The sequence below is a fragment of the Triturus cristatus genome, chromosome 1_2, assembly GCF_964204655.1.
Source record: "Triturus cristatus chromosome 1_2, aTriCri1.1, whole genome shotgun sequence".
Taxonomy (NCBI): Eukaryota; Metazoa; Chordata; class Amphibia; order Caudata; family Salamandridae; genus Triturus; species Triturus cristatus.
Genome location: NC_140580.1, coordinates 130,054,300 through 130,080,543, shown reverse-complemented (window position 1 = coordinate 130,080,543; position 26,244 = coordinate 130,054,300). Strand labels below are relative to the sequence as shown.

At 42.7% G+C, this 26,244-nt stretch overlaps 1 protein-coding gene across 1 annotated transcript in view; it reads left to right on the top strand.

The window, feature by feature from the left end:
* The first annotated feature begins 23,933 nt into the window (after positions 1-23,933).
* The window catches only part of LOC146866948 (pancreatic triacylglycerol lipase-like), a 187,753-nt gene continuing 185,442 nt past the window's right edge, over positions 23,934-26,244 (top strand). The window contains exons 1-2 of the mRNA XM_085603272.1: positions 23,934-23,963; positions 25,906-25,954. Of these exons, the coding sequence (XP_085459398.1) occupies positions 25,906-25,954 (49 nt within the window). The 5' untranslated portion in view covers positions 23,934-23,963. The remainder of the gene's footprint in view (positions 23,964-25,905; positions 25,955-26,244) is intronic.

Here is a 26,244-nt window from a genome sequence, read left to right as displayed (position 1 = left end):
CCATGGGACTGTGAATACCTGGAGGATGTGGATCCTTCTATTATTACCAATGTTTTATACAGGCAGGCATGTATGTCTTATATACCAGGACAATGTGGTTTCTACTGTCAGCATGGCAGTTTACATTGTTCCACTAAGTATTGTCTGTTACAGCAGTGCTGCTTACATGGCAGTGTACAAAGTGGCGTAGCAGAGTGTGGTTTTCATGCTGGGAAAATGTTGCCCCCCCCCCCCCCGCCCCTTCCTATTCTGCTTACTAGGTTGGCAGGCGTAGTAGCATCCTGATATTAGCAGCACATACCTTTTGCTGAACTCTTTACTAGCACAAGAACATTGGTGAACATTCAGCCAAGACAAATCCTTTCTATCCGTCTTAGTTTGTGTGGGCATCTATTCATTGCGGCACATTGTATCAGTTAGAAATGGTATCGCTTATGGCACACATGTTTGCCCGCTGTGGATCTAGATTGTTTTTAATCAAATGCATCAACCATTGACTGCTTTGGGGGAATTTTAGCTTTTGGTTACTACTCTGGTAGAATAAAAAGTTTTTAAACGTTTCATCAGTTCTCATCGGGAACTCATCTGTAATTACAGTGACCTTTTTAGGCAATACATTTGGGAAAATGCTGGAATTTCAGACACCGTGAGAACTCATTTTTTTGTGCAATTTTATATTTGTGGGTGAAGCGTACACAGACCGCTATTGTGGGGGGCCTGACCTACTTGCTTACACAGACCATTTTGGGGCTGGTTTGAACACTTTTGCTACGACTGATTTATTTCAAAGTCCATCTTGGTCAGTTCTGAACTGGACTACAGGAAACACCAGGCGCACTTCAGCCTTTTTAGCTCTTTGTACAGTAGGGTACTTTTGACCTCATCACAAATGTACTTATTTCCAAACAGTTTGTGTCCCTCAACTACATTCACTTGGAAGAAGTTAAGTATTACTCTTACCAAAGGGAGAACTTTCAGCACTGCTGTCATGTTTGTGAAAGATGGAGCTGAGCCTCCCAAACTACTGTGACATACCTCAAAGTCCTTCTTTTACATTTAATAGAAATGAGCCTAAAAGGAATTATTTCTCGCAAAAAAACATTCTTTGTTTGTTTATATACGGATTGAAGAATGTATTTTCCTACAACTGCCCATTGCTCCATGAATCTTCTTTAATGCTTGTCTACGTGTAAAACAATACTGCACTGCCATCTAGTGGACAGATAACTGCATCATCTCAATGACATCGACCGCGCAAAAAAGTGGGTAAATAACATTGAACATTCGCATTATAACGGCCGCACTGCAAACACAATCAATAAATACATAGATTATCACTTTTTCCTAAATCTAGTGTTGTAGGATATAGTGAGCTTTTTACATTCTGGAAGGTTGAAGGCGGAGATGTAAATACTGAAAGCAGAATCCATGCTCGTTTGCATCCGATTTAGCAAAAGGTGGTGTGCAGATGTCAAGCTCTCACATTACACCTACCTACTTTACAACTTGGAACTCCGCTATGTTTAATAGGATGGACCTTTTTCACAAATTGAGGCCGGAATCATGAACTCTTTAGCATTACATGGTAGTGAAGCAGAATTTGCCCCACAGTAGCCATAGAGAGGAACACGTTTGCAAACGATAAAGGTTTATTAGCAAATTAGTAAAGTTACAATCAAATCAATTGGATATGAATCGAAATTCACCTGAATTCAGTGTACATGAATATAATCCAAGTAATTAAATTAGTCATGTGAATACTGCATTATTAAAAGGCAACAAATGCAAATCACAGCTAAGCTTCCCTAAAGGAAACTCCCTAATGCTAAATTGAGATTGTTGGCAGGTTGGGGAAATTCAGAAGCAGCAGGTGTCAGAAAATATTGCATAGAAGGAAGAACAAAAAAGTACCGATTACAATGAGAAGGAATGCCCTTGCTCTCGAGAGTATCTCTATGTGCAGAAAAATAAGGAGCATTAGTCTCGATGAGGAAAAGGGCATTCACCGGCAAAGGTGGACAGAGGCATATGATCCATCTAATAAGCTTCTCGCAGTTAACAGATAACATTCCATCCAAATGATACATTCTCCAGGTTCCCACCAGACAAGAACCAATCAAAACTCAGTGTTCTCTCATTACTTTTTTTTTTTTGTGGAGTTTTATATAGCGCGAACTAGACCCGAAGGAATCGGAGCGCTTTACATGAGCACCAGTTACGTTACAGGTAGACACATTCATTTTTTTGTTTTGTTAGGCACAGGAGGATTAGGTGATCTGCCCAGATCAGAGAATGTTGAGCGTCCCTGACAAAATGTGAACCCTGTTCCCCAGCTCCGAGGTCGACCGCCCTAGCCGTTAGGCCACAGTCTTTCTTGGTGTGGGCCCCCTACTCATGGATAATACAATGGCAACTTCCTTCATCATTGGTTACCTTCATAATAAGTCACAAAGGAATTTTCACCTTGTCAGTTTCCCATCCCGTGCAGGTGCTGAAGTCACTGTTCAAACCAATTCATTGCTACTCTGCAACCTTCAAAATGTTAGCTGACAAAGTATAACATTTCCAAATCGGCCCACTGTGACTCTGGCGCCTTCAACAGAAACACAACAAGCAGCAATGCAATGCTTATTTCAAAGAAAAAGAAAATTTGGCACCCAGGCCTACTAATGACACTATTAAACTGCACATATGCTAATTAAGGTTAATCAAAATGTATGATTCAGTTACTTGTTAATATGAGTCCCTGCCGTAGGCGGGTTGGCTAAAGATCTTCAGATGAGAAGTGCTGCCTTTTTCAATATGCTTAGTCTCTGCAAAGAATCTCTGAATGAGATACTGGGATTGACTTCACCTCTGAGAGCTACTTTGAGGGTACTGGTGAGCTACCAGTAGCTCCCGAGCTACTTGTTGGAGACCCCTGTGTTAGATGAATTCAGCGTGAGACCTTCACCAAAACAGGATTATTGCCTAAGACACCGAGCTCTGAATTCTGCATTTGCGGCTGTATAACATGCCTTTGTAATGTCCATGAGGACAAGTCGTCTTCTTACCCATGTCCCCAGCTGGTTCCAAACAGACGAGTGACATGGGTGACGCTTGTGACTGCCTTCAAGAGAAAATCTTTCCTCCAGCAAAAGATGTTTTAAGCTACTGGCTCAAGACTGGCTTCCGCTGCCCCAATCAGGACTGCGAACTTTTAAAGGTAGCCAAATGTGCCACAGTGTAACAAAAACACTCACAAAATGCCAAAAGAAACGATGTGATTTAAAAACGGGTTGGGGTCATTCGAGTACTTCGTATAAGGGGTGTATGCATCAGGCATCGACAACGTTTAGAATTAGGGACGTGCTGAGCACATAATGTATACTGGAGACCAATATGGCGAAAGTCCTTTTTTAAAAAACAGTAATGTCTTCAATTAAAATCATGTATGGTGGTGCACAACAAAGTAAGTTCATGAACTACACACAGGACCTGCACAGCCCCCAACAGGAGCCACTCAAACGCCCAACTTGTGCAACAAAGGCTGCAGCAGCCATCTGTCTTGGTTCCTTACCGGTATATCATTTTGGTCTACTCATATGATAGCTGATTGTGGGAGTTGACAGGAGTCACAATGCATGTCTGCAACTCCACCTGGCAAGAACAATAACATCATTTACTCTCATCCTCGCTGTAGTCAGGCAGGCAGATCTTGCAGGATTGTATGACATAATTTCGAAAGACAAAAATTCGACCTACAAAAATATCGCAACAAAAATATCGTGGTCAAGAATATCGACATCCTATCTACAACATGGTAAGTACAAAAATATCGATAATTTAATATCGATGTCAAAAATATCGTAATTCAAAAATATCGGGTTTTTTTTAGTTTAAAAATATATGTAAAATAAACCAAATAATACTTATAAATCAAAGAAAAATAATTAAATATATTTTATAATATGTAAAATTTATAATAAATATATATAATTAAATGAAACTTTAATTAAACATATATATATAATATATAATATATACACTTACTTAATAATTACTTTTAATAATAATTTCTGTAACATATAAATTATTAAATATTTATTTAAGTTACCAATACATCTATACACATAAAACAATAACATTAATAAATATTAAATAATTACATATAGCAAATAATAATCAATAATTTTAATTTGAATAATTTTTATTATTCATTATATATTACAATAGCTAAAATATTGCAAAACATATTTAATATCAGACACAATAAAACTACTAGTCCAACTTCAACAAAAACAACAGTAAGGAAAATGTTGGATAGCGTAGGGGTAAAAATAACTATTCCAACTCCCGAGAGTGCAACAGTAGGGAAAACATTGGATAGCGTAGGGGTAAAAATTACTATTCCAACTCAAAGAGTGCAACAGTAGGGAAAGCGTTGGATAGCGTAGGGGTAAAAATTACTATTCCAACTCCAGAGAGTGCAATAGTAGGGAAAGTGTTGGATAGCGTAATGGTAAAAATTACTATTCCCACTCCAGAGAGTGCAATAGTAGGGAAAGTGTTGAATAGCGTAAGGGTAAAAATTACTATTCCCACTCCAGACAGTGCAACAGTAGAGAAAACGTTGGATAGCGTAGGGGTACAAATAACTATTCCAACTCCAAAGAGTGCAATAGTAGGGAAAACGTTGGATAGCGTAGGGGTAAAAATTACTATTCCAACTCCAGAGAGTGCAATAGTAGGGAAAGTGTTGGATAGCGTAAGGGTAAAATTTACTATTCCCACTCCAGAGAGTGCAATAGTAGGGAAAGTGTTGGATAGCGTAAGGGTAAAAATTACTATTCCCACTCCAGACAGTGCAACAGTAGAGAAAAGGTTGGATAGCGTAGGGGTAAAAATTACTATTCCAACTCCAAAGAGTGCAACAGTAGGGAAAGCGCTAGATAGCGTAGGGGTAAAAATTACTATTCCAACTCCAGAGAGTGCAACAGTAGGGAAAGCGCTGGATAGCGTAGGGGTAAAAATTACTATTCCCACTCCAGATAGTAAAACAGTTGTGAAAGCACTAGATTGCATAGTGATTCTATGAACATTATAACCAATTCAATAATTTCTTATAAAAAATGTGCATGTTAACAATGTTTTAAAACAAAAAATATTATTAAATACCAATTATGTAAAATAAATATTTAAATAAATAAATTTAAATTACATCCCACACTATTCCCCCTTTGACACACAACACAATACACATACAAAATACACAATAGATTTATATATCAATTTCTCTCTTATTTGCAATTAATAATACATTCTTTATAATTAATATAGTTATTAATTGACTAATTAATACATATTAACTACGAAATTACAAATATTCCCCTATTAATTGTTAATTAACAATACATTAATTAGCAATAACAACAAATAAAATACAATAATAAATTATTTATATTTACTATATTTAACTAACTAATAACAATTAATTAATATTAATTACAAATAAATACAATATATCATTATTTATTTTATTTTAATTACATCCCACCCTATTCCCCTATAAACCCACAACCCACTACACATAAAAATTCACATAATTAATTTAATTATGAATTAATAACTTAATAAAATAAAATCACCAATTAATTACTAATTAACAATTAATTAATTAACTATAACAATAAATAAATATTATTAATAAACTAATAATAATGTATATAATTAACCAAATAAAATAATTTTACAATTAATAATTAATTAACAATTAATTAATCTATTAATCACATTAATTACCAATTATTAATTAATTACCAATTAATTAATCATAAATACCAATTAAACAATACATATTAATTCATTAATTATAATTAAATTACTTCCCACCCTATTCCCCTATAAACCCACAACCCACTACACATAAAAATAAACATAATTAATTTAATTATCAATTAATCACTTAATAAAATTAAATCACCAATTAATTACTAATTAACAATTAATTAATTAACAATAAATAAATATTAATAATAAACTAATTATAATGTATATAATTAACCAATTAATAAAATATTTTTACAATTAATAATTAATTAACAATTAATTAATCAATTAATTACCAATTATTAATTAATAGCAATTAATTAATCATAAATACCAATTAAACAACACATATTAATTCATTAATTATAATTAAATTACTTCCCACCCTATTCCCCTATAAACCCACAACCCGCTCTGATACTAAAACGCTAAATTAAATTTAAAATAATTATTAATCTCTAAACATTTATTTTTAAATGTATTAAAATACATTACAATTATCTTTAACATACAAATAAAATACATATTAAATTACATTACACTAAATAAATATCGATATTATTGACATCGAAATTTTTACTTACGATATTACTTACATCGAAATTAATTACCTCGATATTATTAACTTCGATATTACTTACCTTGGGATCGATATTCTGTCCCTCGATATTCTTGACTTCGATATTCTGTACCTACGATATTAAAAACACGATATTATTGTAGATCGAAATTTAAAACTCGACATTTTGGCTAAACACCTCTTGCAGCTAACCCAACCAAGCGTGTTTGCTCAACCAGTCGAGTCTGCTATCTGGGGTACACCTTCAGCAAGGGCAGAATTAAACTACAGGTGGATAAACTGGCGGCACTGAGAACTATCGAATGACCCACAACTAAGAAAGCGATGCAAGCTTTCCTATGATTTGTAGGTTACCATAGAAGATTTATTGTTCTCTTTTCTGAAGAGCAGTTACCTTCACTGATCGTCAAAAGAAATCCTCTCCTAATCACATTCCCTGGCACCCAATGCAGGAGGAAACATTTTAAGAATTTAGAAATTCTCTTATCACCAATTGGCCCTGAGATGTCCTGATTTCTCACAGCGTATGAACAAACCCCAGTGAAACTGCCTGGCAACAACCTGGCATTTAAAAACATGTCGAGGTGCTTTTAGACTCTCCTGCATTCAACGATGGTTTATTTTACTTACAATGGCATTTGAAATTTGAGACATACTTGCCCTCGTTCACATATACAAAAAGAACAAGGGAACCCAAAAGGTAATTGAGGACCTTGGGTAATCGTTAATTACAAACAAACAATGGTCCTCAAATGATTTAAAGAGGAATGGGAATAAATATAGTCCAGACTCGGAACTATATTAAGGATGTCCAGCCGGACAACCAGTTTAATTTTTCAATGAAACAAGACAAATATACAACAACAAATTATATGTGGGACACAGTCCTGCATCCGCTGGGAACAATGACATTTACAAAACAAACAGACATTTCAGGCAAGACAAAGGAGCTTATTTACAAAATCCAGTGTTTTAAGCTTTTTCAAAACAGACAATGCACTTTTTTACGCAATGGATTGATGTGCACGTTGTTTAAACTAAGGTCGACGACGTTTCGATCCTGTTAAGAGGATACAAGGATCATCATCAGGACAGTAATGTGTACAAGCCTGATTATGGAAAGAAATTGCCTGTGGGAGAAATGAGAGATGATGTAAGAAAAAGAATCAGTGGTGAATAGGAGAGGGAGAGAGAGAAGAAAATTAGAGCTCTAATATGGCAGCTGCGGTAATTATGCACAAGTAGTGCGCAGTGCACATGCTGTAATGGGTGTATGCGTATGTAGGCAGTAGTGATGGGTTGAAAAATAAACGACGAGTGAGGCGGGGGATTGTGTGTATAAAAGGAACGGAACCGCGATTATGAGCGTGAGGAGTGAGGAAACGGGCAAGGCAGGCATTAGATAGTGCCAATGGAACGATACTAAGAACGGTGTCATCATGATAGGAAAAGTGAAGAGTAATTCGGACCGCGTGGAGTGGAGACGGGGGATTACAAGCATTAATTGGTGCCTACGAATTAAATATAGAGTGCTGGTGCGGAGTCTCAATGGAGCCGTAGGGCCCACTTACCGTAGTAAGGAGATCAGATGCACAGCGTGTTAGGTGCCGGGATGTAAGGCCACGCGTAGCGCAAAGGATGAGGATGAGGTCCGGCGGAAGGCTCGGAAATACGGGTATAACCGTAAAAGTTACTGTGGAAGGAAGGAACCACGTTAGGCAATTGGACGTGAGCTGGGTGACTAAAAAGGGGGGCCGTGAGGGAGAAGAAGTACCTGGAATTGGGAGAAACCGGGCAATTGGAAATCCAACCAAGTTACGTTGCTCCGGTGAGTAGTCCGTGACAATGCACTGAAAAAGGAAGCTACGAATTAGAACCCGAGCAAACTCATGGGAAACAGTGACGGATAGTGAGAGGAGCGCTTACCGAAATCCAGTCGCGTCCTCGGATAAGGTTAGTAGAGTGACGAGGTAAAAGGGAGGGCGTGCAGGTATACATGCTGTGTAGGCGTATGGGGCACTAGACCGTATCCACGCGCCGCCATGTTGGAAGAGTCAAACTGAAAGGGAAAAAGGACTAAGCAGTGAAAAGGCATCGAAAGCGATGATTTCGAAAGAACATTTATCTATGTGAAGGGCAAAATCTATCTCAAGGAATTAAACAATAGTAAAAGGACTTGAGAGACAGTATTCTGAAGTTATTTTGGGCCACAATTCCTGGATATTAAGGAAATTGGAAACAGAAAAGAAGCAAAGTACACAATTTTCGACAGTATACTCAGGACCTGTGAATAGTACAGAGAAAGCATAATGTTTTCCTATTGTTCTTTGTCATTGTGTGTCCACATTGAGATCTTGCCACTTTTTTTCATTGCTGCGTAGATGACGGGCAAAATGTACATGGCTGTAGTGAGGGATCCTGAACTACAGCTTGGATATAACAAATGTATATTGCTAGATCAGGCTTTATTCGTGTTGGTAAATTCTGGATGGAGGGTGTCCCATTTAGTTACCCTATTGACTTCCTTTTACTGATTAACCATAGAGGACATGACAGAACCCAGAGTTCCCTGGCACAGCCTCACATACAGCTGAGCTTTCATTGTGTCTTTATCCATCATCAACCACTTGTTGGAGTCTGGCATATTACTGGTAGAAAACAAAACTCCATACATAAAATCAATTTAAAGAACACACTTTGACCCCAAACACTCAACTATCATCCAATCTGCAAAAGAGTTGGGTATAGTTTATTATTTTCCAACACAGAACAGAATGATCTGTTCTGTGACATTGAACCAAGTAAGGAGCACAGAATCTATTCTAATCACAACATGAGATGGCATCAAAACTACCCATGCCTTCAAATAGAATAGCAACACTCTTGCTATCTGAAATTTCTGCAGCCTTTAGTTGCATTACCCTACTCTGCTCCAGAGATTGGAATTGTTAGACCTAACTTACTTGGCATGGTATTCCTCCAAACCTTTCACCTTCATCCCGCCTATCTGGCTGAAACAGTTTTTGTTAGCTTTCGGACTCTTTGCACTTCACAACGGCTAATCAGTGCTAAAGTGCTTGTGATTTCATCCTAAATCATAGTAAAAGAGGCATATAACTGATTGGCACATTTAATTTACTGGTAACTCCCTGGTATATGGTACAACATGTACCCAGGGACTGTAAATTAAATCCTACTGAGGGGCCTGTTTAGGAAGGTGGAATCTGACTGCATGGTTACCCCCACTTTTTGCCTGGTGTTTTGCTGGTTTTCGACTTAGTTTGACTGGGATCCTGCTAATCAGGACCCCAGTCTATCTGCTTTCTCCCTAAATTGCTTGCAGGTACTTTAGGTGCACGACAGATTGGATTCTTGAGTACCCTTGTAAGTCCCTAGTATATGGTATACTATGTACCTAGGGCATAGGTACCCCAGAGGCCTCTCAGGGGCTGCAGCATTTATTTTGCCACCCCTGGGATACCATTCATAATGACACAACAGGTGTGCTACAGCAGCCTGTGTAAGGTGGTGTATGCACCCCTTACTTAGATATAGGTTCACTATATTTATCCATATCACTGCACATATAAACCTATCAGTCACCCCTGTGGTAGGCCTTATCAATCCTGAAGGCAGGGTGCTGGGTTTTATGTGAGAGGGTGCCCATGCATGAGCAGAGCCCCTCTGCAGCCTTCGGAACATTTAATCCGGGGTTGTTTGTGATGCAGCCAAACCATATACTCTTAAGTACATTATAACCTCGCTGTAAATGCTAACTTTGGACTGGCTGCATGGAAACACGTCGTGTTTGGTGTCAAACACCTTGGAATCATACCTCGTGGGGGAGGTATGATTCTACCCTACTAGAGGGAGAAATATGACTTCACTGGTACACCCGGTACCAGCTTCAAAGAACCCTGGCATCACAAAATGGATGCTGCCAGCCACAGACACGAGTCTGCCCTCCTGCTGCTGGACAAAACTGCAGCAGGGGAGGCTGGACAATAGGTTTCCTGTCACAGGGAGGTGTGACCACCTCCCAGACAAGCTTTAGTGTATGGAGGCTGGGTGGGTGCACTCCAAGAGTGCTTTGATGTCAGCACTGGGGGCACATTTGGTGTCCCTGTGCATAGTCCAGCTCAAACCGGTTGCAGGGGCTACCAGCCCCTGCTCTGGCGTGAAACTGGACAAAGGACATGGGTGTAGCCACCCCTCTGTCCTGACCCTCCCATAGGTGGATCACCAGAGTTTTCCCACCCCTTCCTTGGGTATAAAGTAGGAACCCCTGGCTACAAGACTTTAGTTTTACCTGGATGAAACTCTGCTACAGAATCCCAGAACTTCAACTATCTACACGACGTTTGATGATCGAAGAATCTCCCTTGAAGTAAAGGAGTTATTCTCCTGCAAGGCAGGCTCCAAAGACGCATCTGTCCGAAGGACTCCGAAGACTTTGCAACACAGTAAGTGGGTTTCCAAGCTTCCCCGAGGCCGATCCGTGCTCTCAGCAATCCTGAGATGCAAAGCCCTCATGGGAACCGTGCAACCCAAACCCCTGGACACCGTGCACATTTACAGCAGCATATGCTTTTTAACAATCCCTGAGGCTGTGCTTTAGGCTACTTGTAGTCCAGACCCCAAGCAGTGATTCCACTGAAGATTACTGGCCTACACTCCTCGAGTGTACCGTGGGCTGGTATTTAGTGATTCCTCTTGAGGTCTCTTTGCAATCCCTTGTCCTTCGACTTGTGGGTCCCTGAGAAGGGTACTTTAACTTTCAATGGGCTTACCTGGTTGCTCCAGATGTGCCTTGACTCTCCATTGCATAGGGAGTCCACAGGACCTTGCTGGTCCACACCAAAGCCGTTTTACTCTCACTGCGTGGTTTGCCGTTGCCAAGGCTTGTTGGTCTCCAATCCGGACACCGACCCCCCAGCACTCGACAACCTTCTTGGGACAGCTTGCTTGTGGACTGTGGTTGTTGTCGACGTCTCCTGGTCCCCGTGGCAGTGGAGTCAAGCTTCACCTCATCGCACCTGAAACACCCGACATCGGCGGGCATTCATCTATCGTGCCCCTGGTCACTGGCAAGTGACCCAGACTCTGTCCCTTCTGCTTTCAGGTTCGTCTCATCTTTGATCCAGGCTTGGATCATACCGGACACTTTTCCTTTCCATGGCAGCAGCACTTTGCAGCAACTCACCATTGAAGACAGCGAAGATTCCCAACACCATTTGACACCTATGCATCAAGCTTCCCTGGGTTAGGTAACACAAGTACTCCGGTGCTCACCTGGGTGCTGGCCTTAGAACCTTCTAAGTCTAAGAGGGTTTGCTCCAAATCCTCTCCTAAGTGTCCTTAATCTGTAAAATTCCAACTGCGACTTTCCCATAGGATTGTAAGGAGTTTGTGGCTGTGTTCTCACACTGCACGCGTCCCCGTGGGTCCCCGGTGTCACTACCTTGGGTGGTTCCTTGGGGTCCCAGTGATTCTACGTGCTCTAGGCACTGTGTCTAGTCAAGTCGTGGTTCTTATACCACTTGGTTTGGTCTCCCCCTGGGGCCCATTGTATATTGTGGTATATACTGTTGTCTTAGAACTGTAATATTGTGTGCCTTGCTCTCTAATCTCATAAAGAGGTTAGTAGAGAGTGCTTAGTAAGAAATACATATATTTTATATATATATACCTTGTGTGGTTCTCCTTTCATTTGGTCATTCAAGAGGTCATAATCTGTTAAACCAAGCTGCTTTACATTCCTTCGAGATTTAGCCTGAAGGCTGCTCTCCATAGCTGCCACTAGGATAGCTTTCAATAAAGGTTGTCTTAACCTAATCATCAATAGGGGTTGTTTGGACTGGTGCAAGGTGCCCACTATAACTAGTGGACAGCGTATACCAGGCCAACTTTTCACATTGGGGGCAGCGGTGGGATTCAAGCTTGCTATTGCTTTACCAGATAATCTCTTTGAGTGACTAACTGAAAACCAATATAGGTACATAGGTATATATAAATCAAGTCTAGAATACAGTAAGTTCTACTGAACTTAGAGTTTTGTGTCAAGGGCTTAGCACACCCTTTCTGCAACTCAAGAGAGTTTAGTAGTTCCCACTAGGTTAGGTAGGGGCAACAACTCACATCACTAGTATGTCTTCAAGAGCAGAAGCCAGTGGTTCCTTGCTAACTAAGTATGACCATCTCTCATTTCAGGAATTAAGAAATATGTGTGCATCTAGAAAATTGAAGACAGGGAAAACCCCTAGGACTTAACACCACATAGAGGCTTTGCTTTTAGATGACCCCAGAAAGACCCCAGGGTCTGATGAGGCAGGCAAGTTGGGTGGGGCAGCAGAAGGTGAAAGGCTAGGAAGTGAAAACATCCAGGACCTAGACTCTGATGCTGACCAGGAGGATCAAGATGATTCTAACCTGGACAATCCAATTCTTCCTGAAGGTGAGGGAGAAGGCCTCAGTGGCCCTCTCTTTACCCCACCTGGAAGGGTTAACAGTGTACCCAGAAGGTCCAGATCTCCTTCTCAGGGATCTACTCATTCTGGTACTTTTGTAGGGAGCTCTGTTTCTCATAGGACTTCTTCTCATAAAAGGGAGTCCTCTTATGAGAGGAAGTGCCAACTGCTTGACTTTGAGAGAGCTAAGCTCAGACTCAAGAGAGAGCAAGTGGCCTTAGATAGGGAAGCCCTGGAGCTTCAGAAAGCTTCTAAAAAGATGGGGCTAGAGCCCCATGGTGGCAGCAACAGTGTCCCTAGAGGTAGAGAACATACTCATGACCATAGGAACCTGAAAAGATTGTCCCTCCCTACCAGAGTGGGGATGACATCCACAAATGGATACCTGCACAGGAGAGGGCCTGTAATGTACAGAGGGCCCCTCAGGAGCAGTGGGCAGCAATCTTGTGGCTCTCCTTTGCAGACAAAGGTATAGACAAGCTCCTCTATGTTAGAAAAGAGGATGCTGATAATTGCAAAGTCTTGAAGAGTGCTCTGATTGAGGGGTTTGGCTTACCCACTGAACAATACAGGGTTAAGTTCAGAGATACCCAAAAGGCACAGACTCAAGACTGGGTTGACTTAGTAGCTTGTTCTACTAAGGCTCTGGAAGGTTGTCTACATGGCAGCAAGGTGAATGCCTTTTTAGGATTGTACAATTTGATTATGAGGGAGCAGATCCTTAATAATTGTCAAACCCAGTTTTTACACCAGTACCTGGTGGACTCTGATCTGACCTCTCCCCAAGAATTGGGAAAGAAGGCAGACAAATGGGTCAGAACCAGAGTAAAGCCAAAGACACAGGGTGGTGACCAGAAGAAAGATTCTTCCAAGACCCAAGAGAAAGGTGGGGATAAATCAAAAGATAAGTCCACTACAGGGCCCCAATAGTCCTCTTCTGGGGGTGGGGCCCAAACTCCTTCCTCCACTGAAAAGAACCCTTATTGCCATGTCTGTAAGAAGCCTGGCCACTGGAAAACTGATCCCAGTTGCCCTAGGGTTAGCAATAAGGAAAATGTTCCTCCAAGCAATACCACCACTCCTGCTGGTACTACAAGTAGTAATCCCCCAGTTGGTAGTAGTGCACCCAAAACGTTAGGTGCATTCTCATGGGGAACAGAGGTGGACCATAATTTAGAAAGGTCCCCCTCACAGGCCTCCACAGTCTGTGATGGTGGCATGGCATTTGCCACTTTTACTGTCAGCCCCAATTCCTTGGGCAAGTACAGACAGGAGCCAATAATCAATGGTCAGAAGGTGTTGGCATTCAGGGACACAGGGGCTAGTGTCATCATGGTGAGAGGGATGTTAGTCCCCCCTCAACAGCTTTTACCTGAGTTCAAGTACCAGGTGACCAACATTGATGGTATCAGAACAGATCATCCCTTGGCCATAGTCAATCGCAGCTAGGGAGGGGTCACTGACCCAAAGAAAGTGGCAGTGTCCCCAAACTTGCCTGTAGATTGCCTGTTGGGTAATGATCTAGAAATTTCAGCCTGGGATGAAGTTGAATACCAGGCCCATTCAAGAATGTTAGGCCTCCCTGAGAGAGTTGGTGGGGCTGTGAGGGCCACAGCCCACTCTCAGGGAAAGTTTGGAGTAATGGAGCCTGAAAGAATGGCCCACTCTCCTTCCCAAGAGAGCACAAGGGTTGAAGAAAAGTCTTCTCCCCCCCCCCCCCAGACTATAGGTAAGGATCAGCCTCCTCAGGCAGCTGATTCTACCCCTAGTGAAGGAACTGCCCCAGAGGTGGTCAGGCCTGTCCTGGCAACACCCCTGATGGCAGTGGACCCTACCAAGGTGGTACCCAGTCTGAAGCAGGTAACCTGCCCCTCTCTACCCTGCCTTGATCAGCCTAGGGCTGCAGAGGTCAGGTAGGTCAGTGGACCCCTAAAGGCCCACTGCCCAGAGGAACCCCCCATCAACAGATTAGGGGCACCCGGTCTAGTAGCTCTAGCCAGGTGAAAATTCCTCTACACACTGAGGGATGCCTCTTAACATTGAATAGGGACCTACCCCAGATGGACACTGTTGGGCAAAGGCAAACCCGGGACCAACTGGTTCTAAACCTACCATGTCCCTCCAGTGTTCCAACCAAAGGGACCCAACCCCCAGCTGTAGGCAACCAGAGGTTGACCCATAGGGCCAGATACAACTCAGTCATGGGAAGAAAGGCCTCCATGGAGGCCAGTGATCTGAGGAAGCTGAGGCCAACTTTATTAGGGCCTCACTTCTCTACTCAGACACCCCACCAGCCTTTTACTTTGCCAAAACACCCTATAGGTAGAAATCCCAACTTTTGGAGAACATCCCATACCCTTAGGGGTAGGGACTAGCTACTGGACCATAAGACAGGGGTTTATCCATGCTAGTGCAGGATCTTCGTTATATGGCCACTTAGTCATAAAGGCTCAACTGGCCAAGGTTAGCCTTATCGCCTTTCATTTGGGGGAGGGGTTGTGTAGGAAGGTGGAATCTGACTGCATGGTTACCCCCACTTTTTGCCTGGTGTTTTGCTGGCTTTCGACTTAGTTTGACTGGGATCCTGCTAATCAGGACCCCAGTCTATCTGCTTTCTCCCTAAATTGCTTGCATGTACTTTAGGTACACCACAGATTGGATTCTGGAGTACCCTTATAAGTCCCTAGTTTTTGGTATACTATGTCCCTACGGCATAGGTACCCCAGAGGCCCCTCAGGGGCTGCAGCATGTATTATGCCACCCCTTGGATACCATTCAAAATGACACAACAGGTCTGCTACAGCAGCCTGTGTAGGGTGGTGTATGCGCCCCTTACTTAGATATAGGTTCACTATATCTATCCATATCACTGCACATATAGACCTATCAGTCACCCTTATGGCAGGCCTTATCAATCCTGAAGGCAGGGTGCTGGGTTTTATGTGAGAGGGTGCCCATGCATGAGCAGAGCCCCTCTGCAGCCTTCGGAACCTTTATTCCGGGGTTGTTTGTGATGCAGCCAGACCATATACTCTTAAGTGCATTATAACCTCGCGGTAAATGCTAACTTTGGAATGGCTGCATGGAAACACGCCGTGTTTGGTGTCAAACACCTTGGAATCATACCTCCCCGCCAGTAACTGGCGGGGTGGTATGATTCCACCCTACTAGAGGGAGAAATATGACATCACCGGTACACCCGGTACCAGCTTCTTAGAACCCTGGCATCACAAAATGGATGCTGCCAGTCACAGACACGAATCTGCCCTCCTGCTGCTGGACTAAACTCTGGCAGGGGAGGCTGGACAATAGGTTTCCTGTCACAGGGAGGTGTGACCACCACCCAGACAAGCTTTAGTGTATTGGGGCTGGGTGGGTGCACTCCAAGAGTGCTTTGATGCCTGCACTGGGGGCACATTTGGTGTCCCTGTGCATAGTCCAGCTCAAACCGGTTGCAGGGGCTGCCAACCCCTGCTCTGGTGTGAAACTGTACAAAGGACATGGGTGTAGCCACTCTTCTGTCCTGACCCTCATATAGGTGGGTTCCCAGAGTTTGTCCCACCCCTTCCTTGGGTATAAAGTAGGAAGCCCTGGCTACAGGACTTTAGATTTACCTGGACGAAACTCTGCTACAGAATGCCAGAACTTCAACTATCTACACAATGTTGATGACCGAAGAATCTCCCTTGGAGTAATGGAGTTACTCCTGCAAGGCAGGCACCAAAGACGCATCTGTCTGGTTTGCAACTATGCAGCTCCTGAAGGACTCCGAAGACTTTGCAACACAGGAGGTGGGTTTCCAAGCTTCCCCGAGGCCGTTCCATGCTCTCAGCAATCCTGAGATCCAAAGCCCTCATGGGGACCATGCTACCCGAACCCCTGGACACCGTGCACATTTGCAGCAGTATATGCTTTTTGGCGATCCCTGATTCTGTGCTTTGGGCCACTTGTAGTCCAGACCCCGAGCAGTGATTCCACCAAAGATTTCTGGCCTACACTCCTCGGGTGTCCCGTGGGCTGGTATTTAGTGATTCCTCTTGAGGTCCCTTCGCGATCCCTTGTCCGTCAACTTGTTGGTCTCTGAGAAGGGTACTTTAACTTTCAACGGGCTTTCCTGATTGCTCCAGATGTGCCCTGATTCTCCATCGCTTGGGGAGTTCACAGGACCTTGCTGGTCCACACTGAAGCTGTTTTACTCTCACCGCGTGGGTTGCCGTTGCCAAGGATTGTTGGTCTCCAATATGGACACCGACCCCCCAGCACTCTACATCCTTCGTTGGACAGCTCACCTGCGGACTGCCCCTGGTCAGTGGCAAGTGACCCAGACTCTGTCCTCTCTGCTTTCAGGTTCGTCTCATCTTCGATCAAGGCTTGGATCACACGGACACTTTTCCTCTCCACGGCAGCAGCAGCAACTCGCCATTGAAGACAGCGAAGATTCCCTACACCATTTGACACCTATGCACCCGGCTTCCCTGGGTTAGGTAACACAAGTACTGGTGCTCACATAGGTGTTGGTCTTAGAACCTTCTAAGACTAAAAGGGTTTGCTCCAAGTCCTCTCCTAAGTGTCCTTAATCTGTAAAATTCCATCCGCGACTTTCCCATAGGATTGTACAGAGCTTGCGGCTGTGTTCTCACACTGCACTCCTCCCCCGTGAGTCTCCTGTGTCACTACATTGGGTGGTTCCTTGGGGTCCCAGTGATTCTACGTGCTCTAGGTACTGTGTCTAGTCAAGTCGTGGTTCTTATACCACTTTCTTAATATGTGTTTCGGTCTCCCCCTGGGGCCCATTGTATATTGTGCCATTTACTGTCGTTTTAGAACTGTAATATTGTGTGCCTTGCTCTCTAATCTCATAAAGAGGTTAGTGGAGAGTGTTTAGTAATAAATACATATATTTTATATATATACCGTGTGTGGTTCTCCTTTCATTTGGTCATTCAAGAGGTTATAATCAGGTAAACCAAGCTGCTTTACATTCCTTCCAGACTTAGCCTGAAGGCTGCTCTCCATAGCTGCCACTAGGATAGCTTTCAATAAAGGTTGTCTTTAACCTAATCATCAATAAGGATTGTTTCGACTGGTGCAATGTGCCCACTATAATTCATGTCATTAAGTTTCATAAATTGGTTTATCATTGAGTAAAGGAATTCAATCATCTAAAAGATTCTTCGATGTATTATTAGTTAAAAATATGTAAAAAAGTTGTTGAAAGAATTGTATATCTAAAAAAGTAGTGCAAGCTTGAGTCCAACTTTCTAAAAATTACATTTTCAAAATTGTAATTGAAAATCCGCCTTCACCATAAAGGAGGAGTTTCCACAAGGATTCCAAAAACACCAAACATGACCTGTGTACCTGTTCCCACTTGAAGTTACCCCTTATTAAATGTAATAAGGTAACTCCAATGTTATCCCATGGGAGAGGTAGGCCTTGCAATAGTGAAAAGCAAATGTAAGATTTTTTCACTATCAGGACATGTAAAACTTAAAAGTACACTGCGTCCTCCCCTCTGGGCTAACCAGGGCCCACCCTCTGGATAGCTTATGTATATTATAAAGGAAGGACTGGACCTGGCAAAAAGGTTAATTTCACCTGGTCAAAATGGCAGTTTAAAACTGCACTCACAAGCTGCCAGGGCAGGCCTGAGACATGTTTAAAATGGATACTTAAGTGTGTGGCCAATTAGTGCTACAGTCCCACTAGTGGCATTTGATTTACAGGCCCTGAACACATGTAGTACCAAATTGCTAGGGACTTATAAGGATATGAAATATACCAATTGGGGATACACCAGTGTTACCATGTTTTAAGGAGTGCCTCACACACAAACAAACAAATCTGGCTCTAGGTCGACCTGCTTTTTCTCACCCTCAGGCAGTTTGGAGCCTTGACAGGGGACGGGAAGAACTTTCCAGAATCAGATGTGGGAGTAGGACAGGGAGTCCTCCCCACACATAAAGGCAAGCAGCAGGTATAAATATTGTACCTCCATAGCCACTCATCAGAACACTCCTGGACCTGTGGACATTACAGAAGAAGGACTGCCCTGCTGCCAGAGGACTGCCTTGTTGTCTGAGAAGCAAGACAGTACTTGATTACCTTCATCTCAGCCTAACCCAGAGTGACTCTAAGGGGCAGTTGGCTTACCTCCTGTCTAAACTACAGGGACACAACACGCTCCAGAGACCTCCCTACAACTGTCCAGCTCACCTGCTGCAAATAGACCCACAACTGGACCTGTCTAAGCCCTGCAGCTGGCCTCTGCTGGACTGAGTCCTGATCCCCCAAGAGGTGCCGCCCGCCACATCCGGGATCCTTATCTGGCATCAGAGAGAGTTCCTCTTGCCTAACTCAAGGTTCAACCAAATACTATGCAAAGCAATGTAATGGCCTGCAGAGCTGAACTGAAGCTGCATTGGAACTGATGCCGAGCAACACAAAACCCCGCAAGGCTTTGCAGCACAGCTGAAAGCTCCATCAGAACCATCACCAAGTGATGTAAAGCCGCACAAAGCCTCGTTTCATAGCTGAAAGCTTCATCAAAACTGATGTTGAGTGACGCAAAACCTTGGAAAACCTCCCTGCTCAGCTGAGCTTCATCAGAACTGACACTGAGCAAAACAAAATCTGGCAAAGTAACACTGTGCAAAGCTTTCACAAGGACATAGGGTACAACTCTCAGCATGCCAAACTTGGTCCTGTGCCCTGACCGTGCTCCATTGTGTCGTGACCTGTTAAACCAAGTTGGCTCTTTGTGCTTCTCAGAGCCATTTTTCCTTAAACCTTTCAGATTCAATATCTTCCGTTATACCAAATGGATTTTTGTTGTTCTGATATCTTTTTTTTATTTACTCTAATTTTCTAAATTGCTTTGGGATTTTTCTTGGGTTGTGTTTTGACTTTATTGCTGTTTCTGTGCTGCATAAATACTTTACAAATTGCCTCTAAGTTAAGCCTGACTGCTTTGTGCCAAGATACGAGAGGATTAAGCACAGGATAATTTAGTGAGTTTTGAGCTGCACCCTGATGATGACTGTGGTTTTTCCCTGAGTGGGACTTCCACCTCCCTCAACCAATAACCCAGTTTCTTACAGGAATCTATTGCACAATACTCTATTGGATTGGCTATGTTCTAACTCACAGGTACCTCAGTCTGTATTGCACTTTACTTATTTTCTCCTCCAACTCTTTTGCAATAGAAAGCTGAATCCTGCTAAGGCCCACTATCTCCCTCTCCTCTTCAACGTCTATCTCAGATACTATACAATGACACCCACATTATTCTAAAACACAATAGCCCAGTAAATGTTGATTCTACTGAAATAAATCAATATCTCCTAGCTACCAGTGTTACCTTTAAATAAACACATCAAACAACTGTGATACTAACCTACGGCAACTGGACCACCTACCACATGTCCATAATTTGGCCAAAAAAGCTCGACTCACCTCCTTTCCAATTATTCACAGAGAAAAACATTGGCATGAGGAAGAATTACAACTGCTCTCTGATCCCACTAAATAAGATGCCTTTGTCAAATCTTGTCTTCCCTTGGATTTTCCACAAAGATACAAGCCACCATCAGGCTAGTACTCCGTCCTTAGCACTCCAGAATGATGACTATCTTGGAGTTTCAGACCATATGTTTAGGAAGGTACAGAGAATCTAGAATGCACCAGTGACACAAATCCTCAATCTAAATATCAGGTCATCCATCTCTTGTACACTGCCTGTCTTTAGCTAGAAGTATCACCTTCAAGGCTATATGCATTGTTCATTGTGGCATTCACAGATCAGAGTCTTGCTTACCTCAGCACAATGTACCTACCACCAAGTCAGATGACTTTGATACAGACTGGCCCATCTCGTATCTGCTCCATCCTTCAACAAATCCAGAACTGGGGGAAGCTCCTCGGTTAAAATGGCTAAAATATGGAACTTCCTGCCAGCAAGAAAAAGTCATTTGCAGCCATCTTTAAGTCTTAGAGCACTAAAAACTTGACTATTCCCACCTTTGTAACTACCATGTTATAATGAATCATAAAAATGTATGTGTACATGTGCGCAAAACTTCTACTCTCATCATAGTCTCGGACCTTCATGATTAGGAGCAGCAACATCACCGCACCATGTGTGGAGCATGACTCCAAACTTCACCCAACTCCCAGATACAGCAATCTACAACTAAAAGCTAATGCAGTCCCTGCGCTCTAAAAAGGCCACCTTGGATCCTGAGGAACTTGGAATTCTTCACGACTACATCAGGGGTATAATTGCCACAATACACTACAATATATTGGATATCAAAGGAGTGGAAACCCGATGCACGAGATTCACTTCCAAAATGCTGTGATGACTGGATGTTTTTGGCACTTTGGGGTGTTTCTGTAAGTACTGAGTATTTGCCCACCTGATTGTGCTCCAACAAAGGGGGCTCGGTGATAGTGCGTCTGAATTGATCTCCTCTGTTTCTTGAATACACATTTCAGTTTGCTTTTAATTGGAAAACACTTAAGTGTTTGTGTGCTGTCGCTTTTCATGCCTGTTTTTCTCTAACACTATTCAATCAAAATATGAATTGCATAAAAAGTAATAATACCCTGCCTGCCTGGAGGTGTTGTGTTGTGTTTTGTTCGTGCCAGGTTGTGATCATCCACAACAATTGAGCGAAGGGCATTCGCTGCTCTGTGAATCAGTAAAAAACCTTCCAGTATCTCACTTTCATTGACAGGCAGCAAGAGCAATAAGCACTGGAACAGCCTAGTTGTAAAATCATTTGGGCAGCTTCATTTTGCTAGCATTGGAAGATGACCCATAGAGTGTGTGATTTACACTGGAGATAACTAAGGCCAATATGAAGTGAAGGTTATTGGAAGTGATTAGATGAAGATAAATCCTGTGGATGAACCTAACCTTTGGCCAAGCTGCTGATCAAAGGACAACAGCATTAAATCTGCCTGAGGTGTGTGCTAACGAAGGGGGGAAGGGATGTTGGGGAGAAATCCATTTTTAGATGTTGATGTTTTAACTCCAGACTCGCTATTTACATACCATTTTAATCCTTTGAGACTGCCCATTACTCCTAAATTATTGGCATCTCCTTCACCAATAGTTTACCACCAGAATTCCTTCCTTAGGTACCACTTCTGTTGGTTTTCAACAGAGTGCATTAATTTGAAGCTAGTTTTGATCCCTGGTGCCCCCAGTTTTCTTGGGTTATTCTTGGAAGTATTTTACTTTTGGGGGGGGGGGGAGCTGGTATTTGTAACTTCAGTGTCTACAATGTCACGATTACACAGCATAATGTATAAATTGCAATAAACAAAGAAAGTTCATGCGATAAAAGGTGTTGAATAATGTTTAAGGTTTCTTAAAGCAATGGAGTAGGCAATAAGGTTGTATGATGGTACAACGCTAGTAAAAACATTGCATGCCTTTAAAACACATTTGTTACTTCCCATTTGTTTAGCACACATATGCTTTTACCTCGCATGCCATTACCACGCATTACTAAGGTAAGTTTAAATATATATGTGTATGTATGTACGTGGAGCTTAAGTGTTTCGTCCAGAATTACAGGATGTTGACCCCCATCCCGCACCTTAACCTGGTTCTCTAGTTCCAAAGTGGGCAAGTCTGGCCATTAGGCCGCATCTCCCCCTCTCTTTACTTTGTAAAGCTGGAACCTGTTAAAACAGAAAAATTACGCAGAAAGGAGAAAACAGAGGAGGAGCAACCGAAATACAAAAATAAGGTTTGACATACTAACCCTGACGTGTAAGTGCCACGCTAACCACCTCACATGCTTCATGTCATCTGTGTATCGACAGTTATAACGTGTTTGCATATTGCTGGCTTCCAGTTATGTCCTTTCATAGAATTGTAATTAACAGATTTTCTGTACCTTTAGAAGGATGAAAGGCGGAGGTGACTTCATCGGACGTGAGACCTGTCACCAAGAGTCTACATGCACATTTTAGCGGTAAACAGTTATGACACTCAGGGGCATATTTACAAGCCCCTACCGCCACAGGAACGTCACTTTTAGTGACGTTCCTGTGTTGATATGGGCTTCGCCTTATTTTTAATGCAGCATTAAGCCACTTACTGTGGCTTACCGCTGCCTTGTAAATAAGGCACCCTTTCAAGCATCACTCAGCGTGAAAAGGGCAGAGTAAATATGGGGCCGTGCCAGAATTAAGACCAGGGAAAACTTGGTCTTAAACAGGCGCAACGAGGAGAAATGGCATGGAGAAATGTTACATTTCTCCTAGTTTTTGCTGTTTCTATGTGTGCTGCACAACAAAAGGACATTGCTTGTTTACGTGCAGGAAGGAGACCCTTACAGCACATAATCAATAAAAAAAAAGTTTTGCAACTTCTATGTGTGCTGCATTAAGCAGCACACATAGAAGTTTCAAAATGCCATTTTAGATTTTGATGTGCAGAAAGGGCCACCTTCCTGCACATAAACAATCGACCCCTACAACGCAGGCAGCCTTGCACTATGGTGCAAGGGTGTCTGCGTTGGCATTTGGCAGCTAAAATTAACGCCAGCGCAGCGCTTGAGGAAACCAGGGCTGCTCCGTATGGCAAATACGCTGCAGCCCTGCGTTTTGTAGGTGGCAGAGTGCGGCAATAAGCCAAGGTGGCTAACGCGGCGCTCTGCCACCTCCTAGTAAATATGCCCCTCAGTTGGCAAGATAACTCCTTGAGTTAAACGCTCACTGCTGACGACTCTTCTGAACTGTATTTCTTTGCTGTCTGACAACCACTCCTTGGTTTGTATATCGCGTCCATCTGATGCTGTGCTATCTCGCGTGCTCAGAGACACTTTCACACCCGGCAAACAATGTAAGTGGGTGCTTCATGTCAGCGGATCTCTTGTCTGATAATCGACACTGCACCACAGTAATATACGTTTTGTTTGAGTAACATCATATACGTTCGAAATGATGGAAACAGCACTTTACCCTCTTACCAAAGGTCTGCAAACGCACCCAGTTGTTCTGTAGCCGCCTCCTCCCCAGGGCCCTCTATTTAAGCACAGCAGCCCAGGCTGCAAGCACTCAGAAGCAGGCGGGACGCGGAAGGAGCGAAGGTAAGCGCGCGTTTCTGGGCGCAGCATCACTGCGCGCCAGAGTAACAAGTCGTCGCAGACTTGTCAATTGTCCGACGTCTGTCTGTGCGGGCGATCCGGCGCCGATCTTCAAATAAAGTACATGTACAGATGTTGAGGGCGGGTCAGGTGAACTGCATATTAGTATAATACCGAGCTCTCCTGGCTTAGCGCCTCAAAAGTGATGGGGCGCGAGGCATCTTCAACAGCATAGCACAGCTGTAGATTACTTTCACACTCACTCAGAGGGTGACAGCACAGCAGCTGAGGTCGACACCTGCCCAGTCACAGAGCACGCCTGCGCCGTGTCACAGAACATGCAACAGCACTTCTAGACGCCATCCTCACCCCTTATGTAGATCTGCGGAGTGTGCTTCAGTAATCGGTGGACGCGTGCAGCTCTGGAATTTGTTTTCTGAAACAGTGACTGGCAGTGCCATCTCTTCAAGGGCCCTGCTGTATCGTAGCATAGAGTTTTGTGTATATCTCGGATGACAGAGGGGTCGGACTAGCTGAATTTACAGTTCTAAACCAGACCGAACCAGACAACTGGGAAGAATAAGGCGTTATCAGGCCCCATGCTTTATCATCGTCTGACACACAGCAGCTCTGAAATTGACACAGTGAAATGTACGGTCTCAGGATAGGTGAATATTCAATCTACAGCCAGTCTCAACCACGTATAGTGTCTCTACCTTCCGCTTCTATATGTCAAGAGATCGCTACAGTTGTTGTGCAAGCTCAAAGTGACTACATTTGATGACTTGTCTCTTAAGGTCCTGCCTGTTTTTCTATGCAAGACAAATCAATAGTTGTTGGAACTTTTTGAATACGATCTGCTTGGTGTAAATTTGGTACAATATTGCGTTCACTTTATATCAATGTGTGTTACAATGTCAGCAGATAGTCCTCATAATATGTTGCCTAATTTGCATTTAATTCTGTAACATAGTTTATCCTTTCTTGACACATTTGTCTTTTCTTTTGCTGCACAATTCTGACAACTATTAATCGAACGTTGGTACTTCACGGACACTTATTTCAAGTATTCCTATCAAAAATACATTATTTCTAGCACAAGTACCTGAAATATGTTTTCACTCCATGAAGATGCTTCTAAATGTTAAACATTCTGCAAAATACTTGTAACACCTTTCCATCCTTGAGAAATCCGCGTGTCTCTGATGACGAGTGTGCTTGTTCACTGTTCAGCCTCCGGTAGAAGCGACCTTCGAGCCATTGACTGGCGAGGTGCGTGAGGGGAGAGGGGCTTCGGTCCAGGGTAGGAGTGGTGGTCATCCGATAGTTCAAATCGGAATAGATAGTAGCAGGAGAGGAACCCATTGCCTCCTGCTGAGAAGGGTTGTTATTGTGCCGAGGAGTACTGGAGAGAGGATGGTGGCTTAATGGTGGCTCATTAAAGAGCAAATTATGTTATAAATCAACATTTTTATTTGGTTTGTCATCTTAAAGTGCTATTTTGCTGATGTGAAATCCTAATTTTTCCTGTTTCGGTAAAATTACATTGTGTCAACAATTTGTAGCTTTTGCACAGTTGTACTGTACTGAATCTTAATAGTAAAACAGTTTAAAATAAGAAACAGACGTGTCATATGTAAAATTACATTAATCATTCATTTTTGATGGAGCAAAACACGTGGACATGTTAGGACGGACCATAATCATGCATCCGTAACATGTCTGCCTGTCCAGAGAGGATAGAAAATTAAAATCTAGTTAACAGTGGGAACTAACAACCAAGTAAGGTTTATGGTCTGTCAGACTGACTACTGGAAATGGCTGGCATTATGGACTGAAGCCACATAATGTTTTGAAAGTTTGCGGAATTATATTACAACACATGTCAAATCTCAGAGAAACACACACCTTGGTATCTTTTCTCTTAATCTCTTTCTCTCACTAGATGCTGCGAATCTGGACCATTTCTCTTTTTCTGCTCGGAGCAGCGAAGGGTGAGTTGTAGCAGCTGCTTCTTTAGGCTTGTTGATCTCTTAATTTCTTGCAACCCTTTGGCAATAATAATAATTTCAGCAACATTTTGCCTACAGTTTAATGATACAATGCATTTCAGTGACGTAAGTACAGTGGCCAAGTTTAGTTACAGAAGGTATTTAGAAGCATGAATTAGAAAGAAAATCAAAACATATGAGCTTGCTTAGTAGAATGATGGGAAGTGGCCAACATATGCATGGCTACTATCACATCTACGACTTCTTCCTCATCCCAGTCATTACTTAGGCGA